The sequence below is a fragment of the Ahaetulla prasina genome, chromosome 6 (genome assembly GCF_028640845.1).
Source record: "Ahaetulla prasina isolate Xishuangbanna chromosome 6, ASM2864084v1, whole genome shotgun sequence".
Taxonomy (NCBI): domain Eukaryota; kingdom Metazoa; phylum Chordata; class Lepidosauria; order Squamata; family Colubridae; genus Ahaetulla; species Ahaetulla prasina.
Window position 1 is genome coordinate 34980857 of NC_080544.1, and position 18747 is coordinate 34999603.

Sequence of the window (18747 nt, forward strand, 5' to 3'; positions counted from 1 at the left end):
TGAGCAGTAACTGTTTCAAAAAGACATCTAGAGGCAGAGAAAGACAGCTACAGGATTGGTTGCTGGGACTACACAACAGTTTTAGAAGAAAGTTTCAGATGGCGTGTCTTTGAATTATGGAAATTGAATTCCCTATTTAAACAAGAATCCAGAGGCAAAGAAAGTTGTAAGAATGGAATAGTAGACTATTCCCCATGGAGAAAGTTCTGTGGGTGTGGGCACACAACATTTTTTTGGAAGGAACTTATGGCTGCCTTTATAATTAGAGGCAGAGGAAAATAACAAGAGTCGAATAGCTTTCTTGTGACTATTCCCATGAGGACTGGTGTCGTTGAGACCATACAACAGTTTTAGAAGAGACTTCTAGATGGTGTCTTTGGATTATTGATTTAAGCGGAGATTCTTATTTAAGAAGAACTCAGAGGCAAAGAAGGAAAGTAAGAATGGAATAGTGGACTATTCCCACGGAGAAGGCGCTGCTGATGTAGATGCACGACATTTTTTTGAAAGGAACTAATGGCTGCTTTTAGAGTTATGTTAAGAGATTCATTTTAAAAAACGTTAATATTTATATTAAAATATGAGTGACTACTATGATAAAAATAATTGAGGTTTTGGGAAATGGAGGGAAAAATACTAGATTAAATTGAAATAAGAGGGAAATGGGTGTATTATACTGAGGAAGAATTTTTCTTTTTTTTGTTTTTGCAAATAAGTAAGGTAATGAAAGGATTTGATAAAACTTCTAAGGAAACAGTTAATATTCTGGGAGAATAACTGGGGGAAAGAATTAGTGATTACCTTTGAAAATGTTAATGTTTTACTTGATATTAAAATGGATTAGATGGATATTGATTTAGAGGCAAAGGAAGATGAGGGAAGAATGGAATTGTCTATGTGATCTCTGGGCAGTTTTAAGAAAGAGATTTTAGATAGAATGACCTCTGATTAGTAATGTAAATATAAAGCTGAGAGTGGTGAAATTATAAAACGTAAATAGAATTTATTAATGATGTTGAAGGGAATTAAGCACGGGGACTAGACTTCATTTAAATATTCTCCTGAATGGGTTGAATTTGATTTACTTCTATAATCAGATTGTGTGCAAATAAATAATTGAATTTAAAGAAGAAGGGAAATACATTGCATTAGATTATAATGTAGATGAAACTTGATATGTTTAAAGATGTTCCTGGCCAATAATTTGTTCACAATGATTTTTTTTATTATGCTTGTAAAAAAATTTTTTAAAAAATTGGCAAAAAAAAGAACCAATTCAGGGAACAAACAAGCAAACAAAGGCGGCATGTCTTGAGATACAACAGGAAAGGGTCTGACTTACCTCAAGTGGCATTAATCTAATCAGAGTTGCAAAGCATTGGGTAGCCATGAAACGGACACTGTCTGTCTGATCACTCATTCTGCCCAGAACAGGAACCACAAGCAAAACTATATAGGGAATAATTCCAACATCTAATTGCTCCATTATAGCTGTAGATTCATTGTTAAGGATTTCTTTCTTATTAGCAATAAGAAACGATTCTAACATTTCCCCCTCCCTCCCCACCAAACTTTTGCCCCTCTGGTTCCAGCTGACCAAGGAGAGGCACCTCCCTACTGAGCTCTGCAGTTTATCTACTTAGTCAAGATAAAAGGAGAACATTCCTTTCTTTTATTTACCTTGGAAAGTTATTGCTTTCAAGCAGCCAATTTCAGAATTAGGTTTTATTTAGACAAAGCTAGCCTTCGGTGGACATCCTCACACAGACAGGTTAAAAAAGAATTTAGCAAGGATACCACCCAGAGCTTCAATTGCTCCTTCTTGCTTGGTACTATCATCTATCGCTCCCAGCCAAGGAAGAACCTTTTCTAGAAAAATATGAATGGTTTCCACGGTAGCTATTTTGCTCATTACACCCACACAACGGGCAGCCATGTGCCTCACTGCAGTGCTGGGGTGTTGAAGGCACATACAAAGGTAAGGCAAGTGCTGTATTAACTGAAAAAAAAGAAACCATGGGTCAGTCACAGGTATAGTAGAGGCTACTCAAGATACTCTTTTACTCTATCAAAAGACAGCTATTCTTGTTCATTCTTAGTGTGAGTTATTCACAATACTGAATACATGATTTATCTACTTGCAATGGAACAAGGACAGGAGAATGTCAAGGTGTATTTGAAACAGAAACAGGCATATGATGGTGCATGACACAGTTATTTAGAGCCTTATTTTAAAAGACATGGTCCAATCATTGTTATGCCAGGAAGAATGGCTTTTAAAATAGCTTCAAGAATGGTTGTCTGTTAAGCTAAAACCACAACAACTCTTAAGAATTCTCTTTCAAAAGAGACAATAAGGTCGATTTAAATATAAAAATAGAACAGAATAAAAACTTTATTGTCACTTTAAATGTATACTAATCAGCATACACTAAAATGAAATTTTTTTGCATTCAGTTCTCAAAAGACAACCATTATGCAATATGCATATACCCCCCCTCACACACACACACACACATATGACACAGAGAAACATCACAGTTTAATTTGAATTTACACATATAAATGTTGAAAGAAAAAAGAATCCTGTGAGTTTACATAAAAATCATAATAATATTTTAATTGCAGGTGGCACTTTTAACCATTATTCCAAATTTAAGAAAAAGCAAAAACAATTATTATTGAACCTCAGTGAAAATGTTAACTACTTCTAAACAAAATTCAATACCAGAGTGTGAAGTCGAATATCCATAGAAGCTGCAGTTATTTCAAAAACTTGTAGAGAATTCACCAGTTCCTGGGCTGGTCCATCTCCTTTTTCCAAGAGTAACTTTCGATCTATTACAGAAAATAGTATTAGATTTTTTTTTAAATTGAAATTTTAAATCAGCCAAGCTTTTAAGAAATATACCTACCGAAGTTATTTATATCGATACTGTTCTTTAAGGACCCGACCATAGTATCCCAAAGATGTGGCAAACCGACTGCCATTTCATCACCAAAATGCTTTGCTATAGTGGATAAGGCAAATTCTGCTCCTCTCCGCTGTACAATGTAAGGCTTCTGAGCCTAGAATTTAATAAGAGTATAATTTAAAAGCAAATAATGTAGCATATTGGTATCTAATGCAGTTACTCCAGGAAAAAAAAATAAGGTGCTTTTCCAGAGTTTCCATATATCAAATAGATAACGAGAAACTGAAGTGGGAAGTATACCACAATATATCAAATACTGATCCAAATGAAGGACCAACATGGGGGAGCACTTCAGTGATATATTCTCAACTTTAAAACTGACCTATAATCCACAATGTAGCTTAGTAGATTAATATGGTATAATCAATATCAGGATTATGGCTAAAATTTTGTTTCCCATTGTTTTCTATTCACGCATGTTTCAAACTCAATGTGAAATTCAGGGCTGTTTTTATATGAGATGCTCAACAATGATGAGAAAAGGGATCAGTAAAATAACTAACACTATGATTGCTTCAAATCACAATGTTTTTTTGGTTGTTGTTGTTTTTAGTACATTTACTGTAATTTCCAAGATTTCAAATCGTCAAGCTGGGAGATGATTCTTTGTGAACGGGCTAGCAGGATTAAAAAAAGAAACACAACAATATTCACTAGCAACCTTGTTCTTTCCTTCCATTCTTGCCCTTCTCGTTCTCTTGTAAAATTGATCCTACAATTTTACTAAGAAACAAATGTGTCTCATTTTCTCAGGAGCAATGAAAGTGTGAAAGGACTGCCAGAAGGAGGTCAGTCTAAGCATGCACAAAAGCTTCCCTCATTTCCATTTTTAAAAAAAAGAAAAAAAGAAAAGAGGGAATGGGAGGGAAGAGTGTTATGGCCAAGGAAAGAAAATAGGACAATCTATTTTTAAAAGGCTGCAACATCGAGGTTTCTTTTTTACATAAACGCCATTTTGATTAGGTGCAGTTTAGCTGATGTTGACTTTCAGCAACTGCATAGGCTTTCTCCAGGATACCCTCCCACCCCGCAGCCTGATCTTTCTGGTCTTTCAACTCTGCACCCATCAATGCTATAATCAAGTCCCTGCTGATCGTTATCCTCTTCTCTTTCCTTCCACCTTTCCCAGAACCATGATATCTCAAAGGTGCTAAGTCTTCACATAATGTATCTAAGATATATTATCTGCTAATTTCAGCCTGGTCATTTGTGCATTATGAGAACTCTGGGTTGATTTGCTTCGTGATTATTTTTTTTCTTGGCTATCCTAGGTATTTTCATTAGACTTCTTTGATGCCCCAGTTCAAAAGCATTAACACTTTTTTCTTTTTTTTGCCTGCTGAGTCTTTTACCTCCATAGAAAGCCAGAGATAACCACTGCCTCCGCAATTCTGATCTTTGCAGGTATGGATACGTCATAGCATCTGAAAATCTTTTCCAAGGCTTTCATTGCTAAACCTAATCATATCTCTACACAAGTCTAGTCTATGACGTATTTCTTGACTGCTACTTCCTTTACTCTTAATAGTTGATCCTAAATGAAAAAGCTATCCACTACTTGAGTATCTTCAGTGTAAATTCTAAAGCTGATTGCTGTACTTGTTGTCTTTCGTTTGATGTTTTGGATATTTAAGGTATCTATTTTTCCTTCACTTTCATTATTAGGTAGTGAAAATCAATGAAAATTATTAGCATTCTCTAATTGTAAATCAACAGTGATCATCTTTGGAACCAATCTCCCTAATATACGTTCAGTATACAATGAAATCCCTTGTATTCAACCTTTTTCTCTGCTCCTCGATGTATACCATTCTCCCCTCTCACCACCAGAGTAGCTTGGTGCATTTTTCTAAGACAATTCAAGTTACCTATCTATTGATATTGGAGCACTGTGTAATGTTTGCAAAACTGAAAATTAAACTTTGTACCCACTTCATCAAGCTCTGCTGTTACATTTCCACTAGTGCTTGCAGGCAAATCTCCAATTTGGGCTTTGGTGGCCTTTGGTGTTGGACCCCGTCGGCTTGTGATGGCAAATGCAGCTTTTTGGTGCCTATATAGTGTAATTATACCTCTGTGCTTGGTGACTGTATGATGCATCCCATCTCTTTCAGAATTAGATCCTACAAAAAAGGTGGCAATTAAAAACACTCTGATAGAAGCAGCAGGGATGGTCACAAACATGTTCTCTTCTCACAAATTGTAATGGAAAAGGAAATTAGAGAGAAAAATCAATCTCTAATATTAATTCTTTAAAAAAACCGAACTTGAAATTCTAAGGGATTATGATCACTAGAATATTTGGTTTAAAATTCAGAGCAACATGCTGGCAGGATAACAATGAAAATGTAGGTGGCCCAGAGTCACTTGTTTTGTGAGATGAACAGATGAATGAATGAATGAATGAAGAGAGAGAGAGAGGGAGGGAGGGAGGGAGAGAGAGAGAAAGATCTGAATTATTCTGAGACAGACATAGAATTAGGAAACACTTATAAAACTTAACAAATTAGTATGAAACAGTAATTAAGAATGCTGCAACAAAAGTAGAGACACAAATTCAAATTCCTGCTTGTTAATGAAGCTCACTGGATGACTTATAGATCAATCTAATCTTTTACAAAGGGATGTGGTAGAGATTAAATAAACTAAGGAGTATCTCTGGGTAAAATGTGGGAGGTATAAAGAAGCACAGTAATGTATTAATTTTTTTTTCTTTCCTTGGCTTTACTTCTCCCACTGTTTTTGTCACGGAGAGGAGTTAATGGCTAAGTCATAGTGATTAGAAAAGGCCTCAACATGTAAAGGCTTTCATTTCACAGGATGATGGATCTGGAAAATAATGATTATTTTTCTGAGAGTATAAGTAAAAGAAAGCAGTTTCAAATTCAAAACCTATAGTCAATGGTGATTCACAAAACCAAAAGCATTCCAAAAGAAGTCAGTGAATGTTTGAGAAACATGAAAAATATTTTAAAGTGACACTTCTAAATGCTGAATACATTCATTATATGAAATAGTGTAATCATGATGTACCAATAATATGTTGAAACGACACATGACTTTACCAAACTTGCAGAACATATGTGAGATTCTAATTTTATCTTAGATTCACAGATTGTGCAAAGCAACAATGTGATCTTTCAGGTTTTGACTCAGATAGCAAACTAATTTCAATTTATGCCACAAACCCCAGTTTAGCAAGATGTGATGAATGGAGCCTAAGAATACGGAAAAATCTCCATAAGCAATTATAAAGTGAGGTTCTTCTCCAAAGCAGCTGGAACAAAATGGTGAGAATTCATCAGAGATTTTTTAAAATCATAAATTACTAAAAAAGCTTTAGAAAGCATAAAATGCTATAATGTATTTACAGTAAGCTGAGGACGTCATCTGAACTTGTTTCAACTTCTATAGCAATGTTCTATAGCAACTTCTATAGCAAGCATTGGCCACTTGAAAATGTGTGGACTTCAAGCCCCAGAATTCCTTAGCCTGCAATTTTTGGAGTTGAAATTCACACATCTTCAAGTAGCCACAGTTGAGAAGGAAGGAAGGAAGGAAGGAAGGAAGGAAGGAAGGAAGGAAGGAAGGAAGGAAGGACGGACGGAAGGAAGGAAGGAAGGAAGGAAGGAAGGAAGGAAGGAAGGAAGGAAGGAAGGAAGGAAGGAAGGAAGGAGTTTGTTTCTTTCTTTGTTTTTAAATTTATTTGCCACCCATCTCTCCATTGGGCTCCTCTGGGTAGTTTACAACAGTAGAACATAACATTATAAAAAATGTAAATATAACAATATTAAATCACTGATGCAATAAAAATAATGAAAACACAAGATGAGTGGGCAGTGGGTAATTGGGGTCAGTTATTAGTCCAATAACTCCCTCATGGAGTCCCCAGGCCAACGAGCAGGCCTTCAGGCTCTTACAGAAGGACAGAAGGGTGGGGGCAGGCCTCACCATAGGAGGCAGGATGTTCCAGAGGGGGGATCTGGAATCCCACCAGACTGAATTCCTTTACTGACTGGATCTGCAGCAGGCCTCCGCTGCCAACATGAGTAGGTTATATGAAGCAAACTGAAGATTAGCAGTTGGTCAACATACCTTTTGAGTTTTCATGGCTGCTCTGTGGCTGTGCTGGACAGGATGCTGAAGGAGTAAGATGGGGATCCACACACAGCGAGGTGCAAAGATTTTTAATGATTTTTGAATTGGGGCAGGGAGATCTTGCAATACATTGCTGAAGCAATTTTGCTATGCATAAAGCTGAATAATTTTGTACTAGTGTGTTTTCTTCTTTCTTCACAGCCTCCATCAAAGGCTTTATAACCGGATTTATTTTTTCTGGAAGCTGCTCCAAATTGACAACAGCACAAGCAATAAATGTATGCACTCTCAGCTGCAATGTTTGCCATTCCAGATTTGTTTCTGTGACTGTCATCTGAACTTGCTGTCGCTTGCTTTCCAATTGCTGTAAAACTTTGGGATTTAGGTTTTGAGTTGATGTAGCTTCATTAAAAACAGTAGTAACCTTAATAAAAAAATGTAAAAAAACCCAACGTTACTATTTTGGGACATTGAAGGGTTTTAAATCACTAGAAGCTGGTACAAACCCATATTTATTTTTATAGATGCTGATCTCTGTACTCAAAGTAATAAAAAATGCAAATGAAAACACAAAATAAAACTACACTTATGAGATTAAAAATAATTGTGGGAAGAATAGTAAACATTCATGCAATGCTCCAGATATTTAAAAAAAAATCACGACAAAACAAGTAACAAATTACTCTTAAATTACATGCAAGTGCCATATGGAAAGTGCAACCCTGTAACTAACTAAATTTGGAAAATCCACAGAGATGGAAAATCCTTCAATCTAAAACTACTTGTGCCTTGCGATGATCGAGCTCAAAATCTATTTCTTTCCATCCCCAACCCAAACACTGAAGAGGATGTCAACCGATGTTTTCTGAGTTTACTGATTTCAGTATGTGATTATCAGGAATGCTTTTTATCTACAGTTATTAATATTACAATTGACTGGGTGACAGGAAGTGGGCTAAGGCGGCTGCGGCTTCCAGGGTGTGGCAAGCAGCTCCAGAGCCATGCAGTTCTGGACCTGCTTGCTGCACCACAAGACAGGGTGAAAGGGGGGGGGCAAAAAGGCAGAGATGGGGGTGAGGGAGACAGGCAGGCAGGTGGGGGAGTTGGAGTCAGTCTCTTACCTTACTGAGACTCAGGTCTGTGAGAGACCAAGACTGGAATGACTTGGATTGGAGCGAGTCCTTAACTAATGACCAATAAAATTTACTTAATGAGAGCTGACTGTCAGGATTGCAAAATAATGTGGTCACATGACATGTTGCTTTACAACCACAACACTTAGAGTGACCCAAATTGCGGTCTGAACTGGGGTTATAAACTGAGGTTTACCTGTATGCAAAAAGATCCTACCTATTTTGGAGGATCAACAGACTTATTTGAAAAGTTAATTGCAGAGACTGGGGAACACTTTGCCACCAGAGTGGTTTCAATGGAAGTGTGAAGACTAATCTTTTTTTTTTTTAATCTACTCACCAATTCATTAGCTTGATCTATTGTAAATATGCTGCAGTTTACTTTGCTGGAAATATCAATGTTTGCATCGGTGAACAAAGAGGTAAGTTGTTTACATTCATTCTGCATCCGGGTGAAGGGAACCGCAATTTCATCATAATAAAGATGCTCAGAAAGAACTCCAAGTAAGCGTGACAGGACAGCATCGGCTACTATTTTATTTTCCTGCAAACAACCAAAATTTTACATTTTGAATGAAAATGACCTTAAAGGTGCACAGAGGATTAACTTATTACAAGTACTGAAACACCTCTAAATGATTGAACTGGTGTTTATTTGGTTTCATGATTTAAAATAAAAGTACAATGCAATAAGTCTTATGGAACTGAATACTTAACAGTAATGCACATCTAAATAAAAAAAAATGGACTTAATCCCCCAAATATCCCCAAAGCAATGTTTCAAATAGCCACCTGCTGGCTTTCTAATCTGAAGCAGTTTTTGAAAACACATGGCAGCATAGTAGCAAAGTCTATTCTTCACATGCAAAATTTAAAATGCTGCTATGCGTATTCTTAGAAGACTGTTCGGGTACTTTCAGTCTCTGCAACTAAGATCATGAATTACAGAGGTGAAGAAGCTACTTGGATGAGAAGTTGCCTCTTGAAAAAGCACCTTTGGGACAACCATGACCTGGATGACTGAGAATCTCCATAGATGACATGAATTACAGTTCTGTCAATTCCAGTCAATCTGAAAATTATCTTGCATATGGACTGTTATCTGCTGATAGGAAAAGGCATTATATCTGAAAATTATAAGCTTTATTAAACAGAGGTAGAAATGTTTTAAGTTGGAGAATATATATTTTAACGGCTGTACTGTTCTCCTACCTTCTGCAAGGCAGCCCACTCACAGATTACTAATGCCACACTAAACCTCTGCAAAGCTGACTTGGAATTCAGGTGGAAAAGCAAGAGTTGGGCAAGTGATTCCGCTGGCTTGATTTCTTGGGAAGCAGCATTCACGCTGGGATCACAAATGCAGCAGCAGAGGGCTCCAAGTAATCTGGAACAATATATTTCTGTTAGTTGGTTTACAGTGTTTAAGGCAATCTAATTCGAATCACGTATCTTAACTATAAGTTCTCTCTTGTTTAAAACATAAAGGTTTTCAAGAATAAACTGACTTAGCGGCCATCATCCGAGCTCTTATAACAACAAAATCTCTAGTTGATGGATCTTCAATGACGCTTTCGGCACCAGCTATGTATTCTTGGACCACTTCTTTGGTCTGGGGTTGAGTTGGACGCAGCTTCCCACCTGACTTTTCCTGTGAAAACAACACACCCACTGTTAAGATAGGTTCTATGTTTATGTATGTAAAAAACATATGTATGACACAACAGTGATTGGTCTCATTCGAGACAATGACGAATCTGCATACAGACGAGAGGTCGAACGACTAGCCTTGTGGTGCAACCAAAACAATCTGGAACTGAACACACTCAAAACCGTAGAAATGGTGGTAGACTTTAGGAAAAACCCTTCCATACTTCCACCTCTCACAATACTTGACAACACAGTATCAACAGTAGAAACCTTCAAATTTCTGGGTTCTATCATATCGCAAGATCTCAAATGGACAGCTAACATCAAAAACATCATTAAAAAAGGACAACAAAGAATATTCTTTCTGCGCCAACTCAGTAAGCTCAAACTGCCCAAGGAGCTGCTGATCCAATTCTACAGAGGAATTATTGAGTCTGTCATTTGCACCTCTATAACTGTCTGGTTCGGTTCTGCAACCCAACAAGAAAAACACAGACTTCAGAGGATAATTAGAACTGCAGAAAAATAATTGCTACCAACCTGCCTTCCATTGAGGACCTGTATACTGCACGAATCAAGAAGAGGGCCGTGAAAATATTTGCAGATCCCTCGCATCCTGGACATAAACTGTTTCAACTCCTACCCTCAAAACGACGCTATAGAGCACTGCACACCAGAACAACTAGACACAAGAACAGTTTTTCCCCGAAGGCCATCACTCTGCTAAACAAATAATTCCCTCAACACTGTCAGACTATTTACTGAATCTGCACTACTATTAATCGTTTCATAGTTCCCATCACCAATCTCTTTCCACTTATGACTGTATGACTATAACTTGTTGCTGGCAATCCTTATGATTTATATTGATATATTGATCATCAATTGTGTTGTAAATGTTGTACCTTGATGAACGTATCTTTTCTTTTATGTACACTGAGAGCATATGCACCAAGACAAATTCCTTGTGTGTCCAATCACACTTGGCCAATAAAAAAATTCTATTCTATTCTATTCTATGTATGTATGTATGTATGTGTATATATATATATATATATATATATATATGTATATATGTATGTGTATACACACACACACACACACACACAGAGCTTTTCTTTTTATATTTGGAACAGTAATATTTGAAATGTGCATTTTAATCAGAGATGAAATCTATGCAGAAATATAGCAGGATCCTAAATTAAATGTAATATAAACATTTTCTCCAATTTTGGAGAGGATAATTTCAAATCCAAGCATATGCATACAGATCTATAAGAGCAATAGGCTTGTAACATTAGCTGTCTCCAATTCCCACCTCTGCTCTAATGCTCTGAAATTATAAAACAGCATTTGTTATTCAACCGCAATTGCTGGCTAAAAGGCACTTATAAATATGCTGTCTTGATGCGCACAACAGAGAAAGAAATGCAGGCACAAGAACATTATCAGACAAAAGGCAAATAGGGATTTTCTTTCCATTTCCAAAGTATAAAGAGAGATGAAGCTTCATTTGCCCATTTGAGATACTTATTTCCTTCTTCATAATTACAAATGCTTCAGACTCCTCTCCTTTCAGAAAAATTAAAAGCTGTGATACTTGACTTTTTTTATCTGTTTCATCCTATGCCTAAAGAAAGAACCTATTTTTCTTCTTGTTTGAAGCTTAAAATTTGACAAATGCTAAGATTTTTAACTTGGATATGCATTTGAGTAAAATCTGTATAACATAATGAAAATATAGTATTGAAATATAGTAATGTAATTACTATATTATTCTATATTATAGTAATATAATATAGAAAATATAGTATAATTTTTGTTAATTTCAGAGGAAAGTGACAAGGGGGCCAGGAGATATCTCCATTCAAATCACTCCTAGTCTCATCTTTGGAACCAACCAAAAACTGGACAAAATTGTATCGTCACATCTGACTATTTCACTGAATTTTTGGTAGCACCATCTTAGAGTGGAGGGTGCACCCAATGGTATTACAAGATAGCAAATAAATGCAAACGCTCCTCAGTCAACTCAGCCAAGAGGCAAGCAGAGAAAGCTTTTGATTTGATAAACAAGAACCATCAGGAGGTAATTACCATGTAATTACCAAATTACATGGTAATTAATGGCATAAACTTTCTAAAGATATATAGAAATTGATTTTTTTCACCGATAGTCTGTATATAGTCTGATATAGTGTGGGAAAAGTTTTCCATCCTCTTTCTCCTCCCTCTCCTTTTCTGCCCTGAAGTCACATAAAGACCTATTCCTCGTATAGATTGCCCAGAATACTTCTAGGCAGTGACTCAAAGCAGGTCACTGCAGCAGTTAGCTCTTGAGGTCAACAGAGATGACCCATCAGACTGGCCTCTTAACTAGGTAGCTGCAAAATGGGAAGCCAAATGATGACTTGATTTCCCTAAACTATTTAAAATACTTGCAGTCTAGTGGGCTTCTACAAGCAGTCTCTACTCACATAGATTAGGTAGTGCAAATCCTAGAAAGTTAGGGCTATGGTATCACAAACTCAATTCTGAAGGTAATGGAATGGAAATGAACCTGCTAATTATTAGTCCATCTGTTTGCTACTTATTACAAGTCAGCTAGATGTAAGACATAAATCTAAGAATCTACTGAATAGGCTGGGATAATGTAACAATGGTGCATTATGGAAGAGGAATAATATGGTTTTAGGGCAGGAGGTTAACGGTTTTATGTATTATTGATTTATTTGGCATATGGCAAGTATCTTATAAAATACCACACAAGAGGCTCTGCACATAGAGATGGATGGTAAAAGAAAATGGACACTCTTGATGGGCTTCGGTTAGTGGGAGTACCAGAAGGATAAGGTCAAGCCATTAACCAATGTCATCTGCCCCTCCCACTGACAAATGACCGTCTCTCGGTCTGTTAGGATACACAGGAGAGATTTGAATTTTAAGACTTAAAGCTTATAGTTGGCAGTTGCTGCTTTTCTGCTTTATTGGGGCTTCTTTGTTATCTGTAATAATAAATTAGCTTCTTAAAGAGCTGCATCCTTGATTCTCTTGTCTTCTAGTCTTTCAGTTCAGATAACAGTCTCCGTGCAGCTTGACAGTTGCTATGGATTAAGATGTCGTACAAAAATAACTTTAGATATTATGTAAATAATCTAATCAGATCTCAAATCCAAAAGATTAAGCAAGGCTATGCATTAACTTCCCTTCTGTTTAACTTTTTATACAAATGGCATCTGTTTAAGTGAGCTAGGTATACTCTTTGTATCCAGATGATGCAATTCCATTGACAAACCTGGTAGGCCAAAGAAACGTATACTCCAAAAATGTGAAATGTTAAAATTAAAGCTGGCACAGAAAGACGGGTCTAACGCTTGTCCTGAACCATAAGTAGCAACTGCATTCTAGTTGCCCTCTAACCAAGGTATTTAATGCCAAGGTAACCATGCAAATATTTTTTCTCTTTTCAAATTTGTTTATTTGGTTAGGCAAACTGTTCAGCCCAAATTTATACAAGCAATTTTAAATACCCAGTTGTATTTCAAACCTCCATGAACTTGGGAATGATATCCACTGAGACCAGAACCTACCTATGTTCTTTAAGTTACTGACATAAACTAAGATATTTTTTTTCAACCAACCCCTGGCATTTCTAACCCTCTTTTGTGGTTTTATTTTATCCTTGGTGGGAAGGGGGGGGGAATGGAAGGAAAAATATACAACTGCAATTTTCTTTCAAAGTTTCGATCTCATTCCACCTACAGAGCTGGGATAATCATCAGAGGACAGAGATCAGATATATGAGTAATCAGAATGTGTCTTTTCTCCTGACAGTTTAGATAGAAGAGGCTTACAAATGGTCAGCCATTTATTCTTACAGGTGTAAATCAAACATACACTTTTATATTATTGTTGTTCAACCCTTTGATCTTGGATTCTACTGGAGGGGAAGGTCAGTAGTGTTCTAGTGATCAAAATGCTTCCCATTGTGTGTATTAAAAAAAGAAAAGAAACAGTGGGTTAAATTCTATTCCCACATCCTACAGGGTATTGTGATCAATTTATACAACTGTGGCAAGAACTCAGCAGGAGATCAATTTATATAACTGTGGCAAGAACTCTTATATTACTGAGAACCAATGCAGTGCAGTGATTCAGCTGTTGGATTAGAAGCAGAACATCCTGGTTCCAATCTACTGTCAGCAACAGGAGCTCACTGAGTGACTTTGGACCAGTCATTTTCTCTTAGCTGAGCCTATTTCATAGGACTATTGTGAAAAAAAATAGGAGGATGGAACACCGTGTATACTTTCTTGAGCTCCTAAATGAAAGGCAGGATACATATATAATAAATATTACTTCTCTCCTATTAGATCAATGTGTTATCAAGGATGTTGCTGAATTCAGTCATATAAATGAAGCACAGTTACTCAAAATTCATTGGACTTGCATGAAAAAACTCCAAGGTGCGCAACAGGGGATATGAAATGTTTAGGAAAAAGTATCTGTATTTCTGAGATGAAGTACCTAAGACAGGGAAGACTGGTGGGAGAGAGGAAGGGCTATAAAGATTGGCAGCCATGATGGAACTGGGCAGGTTGATGGGAAGGAAGGAGAGAAACAAGTGGTTATGAGTATCCACAGGGAAGTTGGGAGGTGTGTGGTCTCAAGGGGTTTGGCTTTTTATTTCACTTATTTCATTAATTTTTTGTTAGTTTGTGCTTATTGTAAATTTTGTGTATATTGTATACATATGTACACATGTATGTTTTCTAATTGAAAATGTGGTTCAATGTGGATTAAATACAACATGGAAAATGGGAAGGTTTTCTAAAAAAACTAAAGGGGCATAACACCAAATAATTAGAGATTACTTCTTTCCAAATATTAATTCTTATTTTTTCTTATTCTTTCTCCTCACTTCCAATACTTCCTAGTAAATAAGTTCCTGTATTTCATTCTCATCTCAAGCAATTTATTTTTTGAAAAAGGAGAAGACTAGCTACAGTCCAACAAGACAGATGCAAAATAAGCAAAAGACAATTCTGTTTGTCGCTGTTTTCCTCAATCTTAGTCCAAACTTTTAAGTCGCTTGCAACAGGCCGCCTTCGGATATTAATGTGTCTATGCCACAAAGGAAGAACAAAACACTTTTGGCTTTCTAGAATGTGAGTGACTCTTAGACAGAACATAGGAGCCCAAAAGATGAAGGGGGGAAAAAACAGGGAGTGCTTTTAAAAAGAAGCTTTTCATAAAATGCATAATCTATGGACCAGATGCTTGTTTCTTTATGCTCTGCTACGCTGTGAAGTGAAAATAATGTAAATTTTCAAAAGTACAAGGGACTTAGTCTTATTCTATGTGAAAAAATAGGTTTCACATTGTTAGACTCAAAGAAAAAAAACCCACTTGGCACATAATGAAAGACACTGTATTTTCTTCCAGTAGATAAAAATATTTGAAAGTTGTCCAGCACAATTTTAAAAAGATATGTGCTTGCAATGAATACAAATAACAGCAACAAATAAATAAAAAATAAGTCATTCAATATTATGTCAACAGTACAATTTACAGTAAAGAAATGTAGAGGAAACAAAATCAGGTAGTGTAGCCCCCAGAACAGGGGTGTCAAACTCTCAACACATTGTCATCACGTGACATATCACAATTTTCCCTTCACTAAAATGGGGAAGGGCATGGCCAGTGTGTGATATATTCGGCCCGCGAGTTTGACACCCCTGCCCTAGAACCTTACAGACACCGCGAAGTTAGTCTGAGAGTCAATAGCTACCGTATGGCAGTATCTCAAACAACACAGTACATGTGAGCGTGATGCTACTGCCCCCTCCCAAATCAGATACAAGTAAGATAATTGATTTATTTAGAAATAAATAAAAATAACACTATATTTATATACTAATTATTGTTTCCTATAGTGTATCCATACAAGCCATTTTTAAGGGACCAGAATTACATGTCCAAGCATTAGACCGGTGTTTTTTCAAACTTGGCAACTTTAAAGACATGTGGACTTCAGCTTCCAGAATTCCCACAGCCACCATGTTGACTAGGGAATTCTGGGAATTAAAGTCCACAAATCTGAAAGTTGCCAAGTTTGAAAAACACTACCCTAGGCCTTGGGAAGGAAAACATTAATTAGTGAAATACTGACATACAGGATTCTTCAGTGCAAAATTGGGAATCTCTACAAGAAAGACAAAGCCTGTCCAGCATTGCAAACAACCCATTCAAATAGGCATATAGTAGTTAAAGTCTGACCTTTAGTTTAGCTTTCACCTCCAGCAACATATTTAAATCAATAGGCAAATGAGAAGGCTGCATCATCAGGCAGAGCCAAGCTCCCATCCATGGACATGCAGCAGCTACCACATACTGTAAAGAAGCTTTGCTCAGCAGTTCAAGCCACACCTATTAAAGAGAAAGAAAGAAAGCATACATAGTCAATTTAAAGATACTTACTATTCTTAATAAGTCAGCAGCTTAAAAGCAAAACCTCTAGCAGAGGGGTGTCAAACTCAAGGCCCGTGGGCCAGATTCGGCCTATGAGGTGTTTACACCTGGCCCATGGGCCCGCCCTGGAAACAGCAAATAACTGGCCTGTGGTGCCTCTGCCAGTGAAAATGGAGCTCAGGAGGGCCACGCATACCCTCTGAGTTCCGTTTTTGCTGGCAGAGGGTTGCAGGAGGCTGTCACAGATGAAAACAGAACCTGGGAGGGTCACACAAGGCCTCCCTGAGTTCTGTTTCCGCTGGCAGAGAGCTGCAAGAGGCCGTTGTGGCTCAAAACAGAGCCTCGATGAGTGATGTTGAGTTGGCCACCCCCATCCTGGCCATGCCCCACCGGCCCCCAAGGTCAAACACAACCCCTGATGCAGCCCTCAATGAAATCGAGTTTGACACCCCTGTTCTAGCATATAACAATTATTTTAATGTGAGTTGTAGCAGGGTTTTTTTTTCAATGTAATAGTCAACTTTGAATAGAAAAGCTAAGGGTCATATCTATAATGCCGTCAATCCTAAATTATAATTAACATTGATGGAATATTTTTCTTTCTCTTTTCTAAGCCATTTAAATAATAGAATGTTAATAATTTTAAACAAATAATAGAAGCCTTTATGTGGAAATAGGAAAATGTACTAAGATTTATAATAAAGAGGAGAAAAAAGATACTTGTTATTCAATGCATGTTCTAAAACTATTGTAGAACATTATTTGTTCTTCAGTGAACAAACTATACCCAGACCCTTCCAATTACAATTCCACAGAATTGCATTTCATGCATGGTGCTCATAAAATCAAACAATTAATGCTAAAACTCAACCATCAGAAAAGATACACAGATTAATAAGGTAAGGCAACTGTAAGGCCTAATGGGACACATACCTTATGTATTAATTCTAAAATTTCTTGGTTACTTTCCAAAATGCAGAACTGAAAGATATGCCTTAACATGTCTTGCAAAATGGGAGTTAGCCAGCTTGCAGAAGTCTAATAGCAAAAAGGAATACATAAAAATTATTTTAATTAGCAGCAAATTGCTATACAAAACAGGTCAGAATTACCATACTGCAATACTTCAAGTTTAAATCACTTAAATTACTCATCTGCATTATATTAGTTGTATTTTTAAATACTGGACTGTTGTAATAATGAAAAATGCTTTGAAAGGGCTATAGAGAAAACAAAAGTGAAAAATAGGATTTCTACATAATCACAAATTAAGTCCAAGCCTTGCTCTTATACTCTAATGCAGGGGTCCCCAATCCCTGGTCTGTGGACTGGCACTGGACCGCAGCATGCCAACAACTGGGCAGTGCAAAAAAGCAAAACCCCATCTGTGAGATGCAGGCAGCATACAAAATCACACCTAGTCCAGTCCACGAAAAAATCTTTCTTCATGCAACTGGGCCCTAAAGGTTGGGAGCCACTGCTCTAATGATAGCAATTACTCACCTGATCTTGTGTAGACAACAGAGTAAACAGAGTTTCTAATGCTGCTTTTCGGACAGAAGATATTGTGTGATGAAGAAATGGCCACACACGTGGTACCAGAATTGTAAGTGACTGCTGAATACTAAAACATTGTGGAGGAGCAATAAAGATAAAAAAAATATGAGTCCATAAATTAGTCAATACATTTTGCAATGTATATTCCTATTTTTCAGGTTGAAAACATCATTATGTTGATACAAGTCAGCTTACATAGCCTACTAACTGGCAATAAGTGGTTCAAACATTTGCCTTATTACTATTTTTAAAAGCCTATTTTATGCTTTGGGAAGGTTCCTCCTCCCAAAAAACTACTCTAAAGATGTATAGAAATGTAAAAGAATTAGATAAATTTGGAGAACTAGATCTTAATTCACTGTCAGCCATGGAAGCTTTTTTGATTTGGGTTCTCTCTCAGTCCAATGTACCCCAAAGATTGGTTGTTCCAGGGAAAATGGACTAGAGTGCTATTTTACCTTGAATGTCTGGAGGAAAGGCAGGATACATATCTAATGTACAATGAATGCATTTTTATGTAAAACCAAAATGGGAATATTTATTATATTATTCAAGGATACAGAAAATAAACAACTGCAGATCATAGGAATCATGGTTCAAAGCAGTATGAATAAATTTTGCACCCATTCCATTTAGCCACGGTGGTAAGCTAAGTTTTTAAAGAAAAGCATTCAGAAAGAATTAAAAAATAATTGGATTTCACATTTAATTGAACAAAACTTGATAGGGCAGGGATTTACAGGGGAAAAAGAACTGTTCAAGGTGGATTCCCAATGTTTATGAAGAATGAAACTATTAAGCACAGAGCTGATGTTTAACTCAGATATAAAAAGTTGTGAGAAGCATGGGTGAATCCCCACACC

At 36.8% G+C, this 18747-nt stretch overlaps 1 protein-coding gene across 4 annotated transcripts in view; it reads right to left on the reverse strand.

The window, feature by feature from the left end:
- The window catches only part of BTAF1 (B-TFIID TATA-box binding protein associated factor 1), a 71562-nt gene that overhangs the window by 14487 nt on the left and 38328 nt on the right, over positions 1-18747 (reverse strand). For all 4 annotated transcript variants that reach the window (XR_009155693.1, XM_058187885.1, XM_058187884.1 and 1 more), the window contains 12 exons: positions 17831-17951; positions 17261-17365; positions 16136-16285; positions 9715-9857; positions 9419-9593; positions 8547-8750; positions 7071-7497; positions 4908-5098; positions 2916-3069; positions 2729-2838; positions 1798-1999; positions 1343-1491 (listed from right to left, as the gene is read on the reverse strand). Coding sequence is in view for 3 of the 4 variants with exons in the window: in XM_058187885.1 (XP_058043868.1) it covers positions 1343-1491; positions 1798-1999; positions 2729-2838; positions 2916-3069; positions 4908-5098; positions 7071-7497; positions 8547-8750; positions 9419-9593; positions 9715-9857; positions 16136-16285; positions 17261-17365; positions 17831-17951 (2131 nt within the window). In the remaining variant the exon portion in view is untranslated. The remainder of the gene's footprint in view (positions 1-1342; positions 1492-1797; positions 2000-2728; positions 2839-2915; positions 3070-4907; positions 5099-7070; positions 7498-8546; positions 8751-9418; positions 9594-9714; positions 9858-16135; positions 16286-17260; positions 17366-17830; positions 17952-18747) is intronic.